At 40.2% G+C, this 9598-nt stretch overlaps 1 protein-coding gene across 1 annotated transcript; it reads left to right on the top strand.

Moving 5' to 3' along the window:
- Positions 1 to 2759: 2759 nt before the first annotated feature.
- Positions 2760 to 7821, top strand: AIM2 (absent in melanoma 2). The gene is given in 7 exon segments (XM_075540782.1): positions 2760 to 2849; positions 2851 to 2882; positions 2884 to 3029; positions 3032 to 3090; positions 6402 to 6567; positions 6570 to 6616; positions 7801 to 7821. Coding segments are annotated over 7 exon segments (561 nt in total).
- The last annotated feature ends 1777 nt before the right edge of the window (positions 7822 to 9598 follow it).

Below are 9598 nucleotides of genomic sequence, written 5' to 3'. Positions count from 1 at the left end.
ATATACATACATATATATTCTCCAAAACAACCAGAATCCCGCCCCCCCGCAAAGCTATGTATTTTTTTAACCAAACAACATTATACCTTCAAAGTACTCTCCATTACACTTCATACATTTGTCAATACCCATTGCAAATTTGGTGGAGACCCAATGCCCATCTGTAGACAATTGGACATTCCCTTACAGAGGGGTCACAGGGAAGAGATGAGCCAGTCAGGTGCAGTATAGAACTGCTGCAATCCACAACTTTCCTCTAGTTCTATGCTGCTTCCTTCCCCCGACTATAATGACCTCAATTCTATCTTACAAATCAGATTAGACCAGAACATGCACAGTTCTACAGATAAGAACCTGCAACACAGGGAATCCAGGGTAGATAAGTTTCTCAGAGCCTTCAAGGAGAGTAGAAATACCAGGAGGATTAGGGGAGGGTGGGGGAAGAAATGGGGAATAGATCACAAGGATTAACATATAACCCCCTCCCAGGGGGATAAACAATGGGAAAGTGGGTGAGGGGAGATGGAGGACAATGTAAGATATGAAAATAATCTATAACTTATCAAGAGTTTATGAGGGAGGGAGGGTGGGAGAGGGACGGGAAAGAAATGGGGAGTTGGTATCTGGGACTCAAGTGGGAAGAGAATGGTTTGAAAATTATGATGGCAGCATATGTGCTAATGTGCTTGACACACTGGATGAATGTATGGATTATAATAAGAGATGTAAGAGCCCCCAATAAAAATATTTAATAATAAAAAATACATTCATCAAATGTGTGATTCCATTCTTAGAAATATTTTTCAAACTCATCTGTTTGGATGGCTGACAGCACCTCCCTCATTTTTTTTCTTCATCTCTTCTACCTCATCTGATCACCATCCTTTTATGTCCTTCTGCATTCTCAGAAACAAAAAGAGGTCACATGAAGCATCCGGCGAGTAGATGGGTGGGGCAAGAGAGGCATGCTGTTTTTTTTTTTGCCCAAAACGGACAGTTTGAGATGGCTGTGTGAGCAGGTGCAAAATCAGACTTTTTTTGTCGCACACTGTTAGGCAATCTTTTCAGAACCTCTCAAGAAAGCTTGCTGAATATCTGATCTGGTGGAATGAACTCCAAATGCACCATGAGTTGACATTTTCATTCATTTAGGAAGTTGTCCAGAATGAGATTTGTCATCAACTGACATTTCATCTTTCTAAAATGAGAAAACCACTCATACACTTGAGTGTTTTTTCCCATAGGGCTCTCCTTGTAAGCAGTGTTCAGCACCACAACAGTTTCTGTGGCATTTTTCCCAAGCAGGAAACAAAATCTCACAGTTACACGCTGTTCTCTTAAATCAGCCATCACAAAAAATGGGATTCAAGAGAAACCAAGACTGCTTTTCCAAAAAATAAAATGCACTGTGACCACAGAGAACCTTCCCAGGCGATGCCACTGGGTGCACTAACTCAGATTGAGTTGTTTGATGCTCACCTAGTGGGGAAAATGCTTACAAAAGCTCCGCTCCACCCAGCACAATTCCATTTGATGGGGGGGGGGGAGGGGATGAGGTGCCCCCTTGTATATATATAAAATATGTAAAATAATGACACCAACTTGGAGTTTGCCTCCCAAGATGGCATTATCAAATACTATATAGTACTACCTTATCTGAACAAAGGGCTGTAAATCATGCTTCTGTATTACCATTTTCACCTAGACAGTCCTAGGTCTCAGAGCAGTTCTGAACCCCTCCAACACCTTTCCTTTGATTTCACCTGTCTTAACTTGATTTCCTGAGGTTTGGCACTGTGAGTGAAGCAAAGGTTTCAAATAATACCTTTTTAAAAAGAAATCAGTTTATTGGGGCTCGTACAACTCATCACAATCCATCCATCGGTTGAATCAGGCATGTTTAGACATATGTTGCCTTCATTCTTTTCTAGACATTTACTTTCTATTGAGCCCTTGGTATCAGCTCCTCTTTGTTTTGAACCCCTCCCCCACCTCATAACCCCCTGATAGATTGTACATTGTTATTATTTTTATCTCTCACATCCACCGCTGTCTCCTTTCCCCCATGTTTTCTGTTATTATTCCCTCTGTAGGGGGGTATGGTTATGTGTCAATCATTGCAATTGGTTCCCCCTTTCTCCCTTCCTCTCCCCCTCTTTTCCCTACCCTTCTGGAATCACTATTCCCTCTCCTGTTCCTGGACTCTGTGTGTCATGAACTCCCATCTCTCATCTATACCAATGTACATGTTCCAGTCTAGTCTGAACTGGAAAGCACCACTGGGGTCATGGTAGTAGGAGGTGAGGAAGCCTCGAGGAACCAGAGGAATGTAGAGTGTTTCATCCATGCTTTACTGCACATAGTGACTATGTGGCCCCTCTGTGGGAAGATTGTTCCACTGTCTACGGATGGACTTTGGATCTCTGCTCCAATCCCTCTCATTCTCAACAATATGTTTTTGTTTGTTATGTGTCTGCTGATGTCTATTACCCCATCCCTATAACTCCTCATGTTCGCACAGCTGGTGTGCTTCTTCCATGTGGACTTGTTGCTTCACTGCTGGCTGGTGGCTTGTGTAACTTCAAGGCTTTCAGACTCAGATGCTATATATGTTAATAGCTGGGCACTATCAGTCAAATAATACCTTACTTAGTCACATCTGATGCTTTTATTCTGTTGTCTTCATCCTGGGAAACAAAGAGATGGTGGTCCTGAAGAAATCTCTCTAAGTAGGATTGCAGAAAAGATGTGTCACAGCCATGGTGCCGAAAACAATAATGTCATTCAAGTGTGAGTCCTAAGAAGGGAAGAAAGAAATGATGCTTCATGTAACAACGGCAATGGACAATGGATCCTTTTTTTGTGAAAGTTTTCAATACAGTCAAAAGACAAATTCATCTCAAAGCAAATTGTTAAAATATCAAGATATTATTACCAATATACTTTTATGGAGGTATATAGTGACTCACTTGTATCTGATGCTGAACCTGACCAGAAGATCAGTGTTTTGAAGCATATTATTCAAAAAGCTAGAGAACCTCAAAGATCAATAAACTTTAAAGTCAACCTATTGGAACAATTGTGAATGGAGTGGATAATAAATTATTTTAAATAAACAATGCAAAATTATATTTAGGACCGTACCTTATGTATTACAAACACTCCATTCACCTGTGATGATAGATAGATAGATAGATAATAGATAGATAGATAGATAGATAGATAGATAGATAGATAGATTTATACAGCAAGAAGAAGTATAACAGCGAGTTAGTCCATATAGCAGTACAGAGGGCTCAGTTCAACTCACTTTTGTGGAATACTTAATATACTGTAGGTTCTTCAACTTACTTGGGCTGCTGGATCCAAAGTCAAGGAAGCAGACTGCAGAGTTTCCTCGGGCAAGACAGGCAGAGTCTTCCTAGAAGGCAGCAGATAGCAGGGTGGGTCAGCAATTTTGAGAACATTTCAAGACATTTGACACGTTGAGCAGTAATGACAGAAGACCTGATGAGCTGTAGAAGGAGATCAAGAGCATCATTCATGCAGAGAGGGAAAATTCAGTAAAAATCCAGGAAACAAAGAACAGACCCAAGTGTTAGAAGAGACTCTGAAACTTGCTGTAAATCATAGAGCAGCTGAAGCAAGTGGAAGAAAGGATGACGTCAAAGAGTAAATATAAAATTTCAAAGGGCAGCTAGAGAAGACAAAGCCAAATATTATAATGAAATATGCAAAGTTCTAAAATGAGAAAATCTAAAAGGAAGTACATACTCAGCATATCTGAAACTGAAAGAACTCAAGAAAAAAAAAATCCAAGTCTCGAGTAATATTGAGACTTTCATGGGCAACATACTGAATGATGGTGGAAGCATCCAAAGAAGATGGAAAGAATGCACAGTCACTGTACCAAGAAGAACTAGTAGACATTTCACCAATTGAAGAGGTAGCATATGAACAAGGACCAATGATACTGAAGGAAGAAGTTCAAGCTGCATTGAAAGTAGTAGCCCCAGACAAGACTCCAGGAATTGATAGAATATCAATTGGAATATTTCAACAAGTTTTGATAAAGCACTGGAATCACTTAGTCACCTGTGCCATGAAATTTGGAAAATGGCCACTTGGCCAACTGACAGGAAGAGATTCATATTTGTACTCATTCTAAAGAAGATGACTCAACAGGAGGCTCAACTTATAGAACAATAACATTAATGTCACACCCAACGACAATTCTGCAGAAGAGCAAGCAACATTGGTTGCCTCAGAACATTGACAGGGAGCTGCCAGAGGTTCAGACCAGAAGAAGATGTGGAATAAGGGATAGCATTGTTATTTTCACATGAATTTTGGCTGAAAGTAGACTACCAGAGAGATTACTTCTGTTTTTGTTTTTCTTTTTACCATGCAAAGGCATTTGACTGTGTGAATTATAACGAATAATGGATAGTGTTTCAGAAATGAGAATCTCAGAACACCTCATTGTATGATGCAGCACCTACACATGGATCAAGAGACAGTTGTGGGAACAGAACAAGGAGATGTGGCATGATTTAAAATCCAGAAAGTTGTGTGTCAAGGTTGTATCCTCTCATCATTCTTATTCAATCTGTGAGCTGAGTAACTAATTAAAGAACCTGGATTAGATGGAAAAAATATGTGGAATCAGGCTTGAAGGAAAGCTTATTAACAACCTGCAATATGCAGATGAAATCACCACGTGCTTGCTGAAAGTGAGGAGGACTTGAAGCACTTGTTGATGAAGATCAGAGATTGCAGCCTTCAGTATGGCTTATAATTCAATGTAAAAAAAATCCCAAATCCCCACAACTGGTCCAATATGTAACATGATGATAAGCGGCGAAACAATTGAAATAAAGGATTTGATCTTGCTCTGGTCCACAATCAATGATCATGGAAGCAGTAGTCAAGGGATCAGAGGATCATTGCATCCATCCACTGCACTAGAATTTTTAAAAGTTTGAAAAACAAGGATTTTACTTTGAGGACTAAGTCACAGCTGACACAAACCATGGTGTTTTCAGTTTCCTTACATGCTGGTGAAAGTTGGAGATTGAATGAGGAGGACTGATGAAGAACCGATGTATTTGAGTTATTGTGGTGGCGAAGAAGACTGAAGTTACCACGGACTTCCAAAAGAACAAAGTTACCTGTCTTGCAAGAAGTACAGGTAGAATGTACTTCTTCTTGCAAGAAGTACAGGTTCCTTTGAGGCCTGGCTGGGTGCACCTCCATCTCACATACTTTGGAAATTTTATCAGGAGAGACCAGTCCCTAGATGAGGACATCCTGCTTGGTAAAGTCGAGGGCATTGAAAACGAGGAAGATCCTTAGCAGGATGGATTGACACAGTGGCTGCAACAATGGATTCAACCCTAACAACTGTGAGGATGGCGCAGGACCAGGTGGCGGTTAGTCCTTTTGTACACAGGGTCACAACAATTTCAAACTGACTGGGTGGAAACTAACATTATTGTGCAGCCAAAGAAATTGTAGCTGAATAATAAATATTAGACCAAATCCATTGATCTGGAACACTGATAATTAAGGGAGGGTTGAAGAACTCTGATTAAAGAAGGAAGTTTGTAGCATAAGGATAGTTAATAGACATAAGTAATAAGAAAATATTATGACTCTGGGAAGTTACACTGTGTGTCTGTTTTCTGTTTGGAGAGACTCTGCTGACTGTGCATCTTGGGGTCTTAGTATAAGCTGCACTGGGCTGGCAATGGTGGCAGAGGAATTGACAGATATTGTCTTTTTTCAAGGAAAAATTTTTAAAAAGGGTCTTTAATCTGAAGACTATGCTTTTTTGCCTTCGTTGTCAGTCCTCAATATAGCAACCTTCCACAAACATATAATCAATCGGGCTCCAAAATTGAACCTCAAGTATTATTAGCTCTCAGGTGAGAACATCAGTACTATGTTCTCTTTTGACCAAGACTTGATTGTGAATTATTTTCTGTCCTTGATCCGTTATGCATGTTCACACTCCTTACTAGGCTGTACATCATTGACTATGTCTCTCCTGCATCTGTTGCTTTGAATAACTCTCTCCTAACCTCAATGCCTTTCTATTCCTTGGCTTCTCTGGCATTTGACCTTGGAGAAGTCCCATATTTTACATCTACTCTTTGCTGCCCACTGGGATTATCCTGGCCTCACGAAAGAAGGGAGTTTGAGTCTGAAAAGAGACTCATGAGGCAAGATTTCAGAGTAATATATTTGTCTCCTCTTTTTGAATTTGCTAGCATGCATCAGATATACAAACTTATCTGTCAGTAGCAAAGCTAATGTTTTTCCAATACTATTTAGATCAAAGGCTTTTGGAAGCACAGCCATTGTTCGATTGATATGACGTGCCTTAATCAGATTATCAGAGGTTAGGTGCTAATTTTCTTTTTCATAAAACTGAAGGAAGGAACCGCATCTCATTCAACCTGAATGACAACGCAAGGAGCATGGAAAGAGTGATGTTTGGATCACACTCTAAAATCAATTGCGAGGAAGGGAATAAACTTCAAATTACATTCTTTAAACTGTCAAAACTGGAGAAAAGCTGCAACCGAAGTCTGAAGTTCACAGTTTCATTAAGGTGAGAACTGTATGCAGGAAACTCAGCTCTCTAAGTGGGTGTTATTTTCTGCTCCCTTTCAGAAAGCTGGACAGGGCCTAGCAAACAGGAGGTGGCGTGGGAGACTCAGACACCTAGCACACCTGCTTCTCACAGAATGGGGTAACCTCTCTTTTAGGAAATACATATCCTAGATACATAATGAAGAAGATATGAACTTCAGAAGGCAATATGCAGAACTATGGGGTCCACACAGCTCCACAAAAAGCCTCTTTTTTATCGTGCAATTTCAATGCAGGAAGCTTAAGTTAGACATCACCTGAAAAAGTGCCCATCGACCATAACTTGACTATTCTTTTCTCAAAGCCAATCCCTATTCCCAATCACCACTGCAATTGAGTCTAATTAGACTCACAACCACCGTACGAAACAGAGTGGGGTCGCTCCTTGACGTGCTCAAGAGCATACATCTTCACAAAAGCAAAGCAGACCGCTTCACTTTCCTCCCCTGGAGCAGATGGTGAGTTTGAACTGCCACACTCATCATTAGCAGTACAAGGCCTAACCTGTTACACCAACACGTCTCCTTAGCCTTTCCTGTACCTTCTATAAAAAACGACTGCTCTAAGTTCACGTGGACTCATGCCGTTCCCATGTGCGTCAGAATAGACCTGCATCCCTAGGGTTTTCAATGGCTGATATTCCAGAAATGGATCGCCAATCCTTTTTTTCTGAGGTGACGTTGGGTTGGCTCAAACCACACTCTTAGTTTCCCAGCAAGACACGTTACCTGTACCACACCAGGATTCTGCACCTCTAAGTACAGTGCCCCTGGCTGGGCATAAACCACCACCCCTGCTTGCTCTTTCCCCTTCAAATCCGTCCGACTGCCATGTAGGCTCTTCCCGTGTGTTAGTTTCATGTTGACTGACATCTGATTTCTGTGTGAGGGTAGGAGCTTGAGGCATGTGCATACATGCCTCTGCTTAAGTAGCAGAGCCAATCTCATGCCGGATATATTCACTCCAAAAGAATGATCCCAGTAAGCAGCGTATTCAGAACGGGGCTGGGGGGTGGGGGTGGGGGAGAATTTATTGAGAAGAGGGAGAGAGAGATTCATTTGAAGACAATAGCATTAATACAAGCAAGGGAGGGTAACTGATTCTTTGCACCGCTATGTTTTACTATTTATTTATTTTATTCAGGTTATTAAAGCTAAAGGATGAAATGGAGCCATTAAAGTCAATAGATCTGAACAGTACTGAATTGAGGAATACCTGATACAGACTCTCCCACCAGACTGTGTGCTGTCAGATTGTGTGCTGCCTAAGTTCCCATTCCTCAAAAAAAAGCAACTCCCAAATCTCAGAGATTTATCACAATAAAAATGTTATTTTTCATCCATTCTAGGCTCAAGTCTGATTTAGTTTGGGGTAAGGCGATTGCTCTGCTCTACGTAAACATGTAGAAGTACTGTAGTTGTTCAATAATTTTGTTATGATTGAGTGAATAAAATTATTAATAAAAATAAAACTCAATATGAGTCATGATGGCTAATTTTATGTGTCAACTTAGCTGAGGTATGGTGCGCAGTTGTCAATCAAATGGTGCTATGGGTATTTTTAGATATAGTTAACATTTATAATCATTTGACGTTAGAAAAACTGAGTTATCTTCCATAACACAGGTGGGCCTTATCTAATCTATTGACAGCTTTATGAGAAAAAAAATGAACTTTTTTTGAAAGAAGAAGAATTCTTCTGCTTTAAGATTATAACATAGATATCCTGCTGAAGTTAACCAATTTACCTGGTTCATAGATTTGGATCTCAAACTTCTAGAATTCACATGGCCTGAGCTTTGGGCTTTGGACTCAAGAGTGCCCAAGTTCCCAGCCTTCCCCGTCTACGGATTTTGAACTTGCCAGTTCCCACTCTCTCCATCACTCACTCACTCACTGCTACTGAGTCCATTTCAACCTACAGTGACCCTCTAAGACTAAGAAAAACTGTGGGTTTCTGAAACTACAACTCTCAAAATACACACACACACACACACACACACACAACCAAAAATTGCTATCCAGTCGATGACGACTCATAGTGACCTTACAGGGCAGGGTAGAGCTGTCCCTGTGAGTGTCCAAGTCTACAACTCTCTCTTTTCTTTTTTCCCAAGACTAACTCTTTCAAAGAGGAGAGAACCCCTTCTTTCCATCACAAAGCAGCTGGTGATTTTGAACTGCTGACCTTGTGGTTAGCAGCACAAAGCACACCCACTCTATAGCTCTATCTCTCTCTATAGAATCCAAGCCCACTGCCGTTGAGCCAATGCCATCTCATAGTGACCCCATAGGCAGGGTTAAAAGTCAACTGTCCAAGGTTTCCAAGGATGAACTCACTATACAAGCAGATGGCCGCATTGTTCACTGTGGAACTATCCTATAAGCAAAGTGTACTTCCTTATGCATATATGCATTTGTGTATTTGTATATAAATGAATAAAAAGATCAGGGGTCTGAAGGGATACACAGATGATGAGGATTTTATTTTAAGAAAAATGTTTTTTCTTATTTAAAGTTATTTGAGAATATGCTGATAATAAGAATATAATTATTAGTCTATGGGTGAATAAAGAACAACTTTTGTTATATTGTGAAATTTATAAGATATGTAAAATGTATAAAAAAGGAGTTAATTAAATTCCATGTCTCACCATGCACTACCTGTAGAGAAAGAATATTACCACGAACCTTAGATACATTTCTTCTAATTGTAGTCATACTGTGATATCCCAGAGATATTTATTTGCCTTCTGCATATCTTTTAAGTTGGCACAGAAGGCATACATCACACTTGCAATATGCAGGTGGTGGCAGAAAACACCTCTGTGCACTGCTGTGATCCTCTCGTTGTCCCACACACTTTAAAACTAAGGGACTCTAACTACTTTTCCTTTTTCCTCCAAGGAGGGGTTATATGATGAAAGTTGTAAAATATAAAA

The sequence above is a fragment of the Tenrec ecaudatus genome, chromosome 1 (genome assembly GCF_050624435.1).
Source record: "Tenrec ecaudatus isolate mTenEca1 chromosome 1, mTenEca1.hap1, whole genome shotgun sequence".
In the NCBI taxonomy this organism is placed as follows: Eukaryota; Metazoa; Chordata; class Mammalia; order Afrosoricida; family Tenrecidae; genus Tenrec; species Tenrec ecaudatus.
This window is presented reverse-complemented; position numbering and strand designations above follow the sequence as displayed.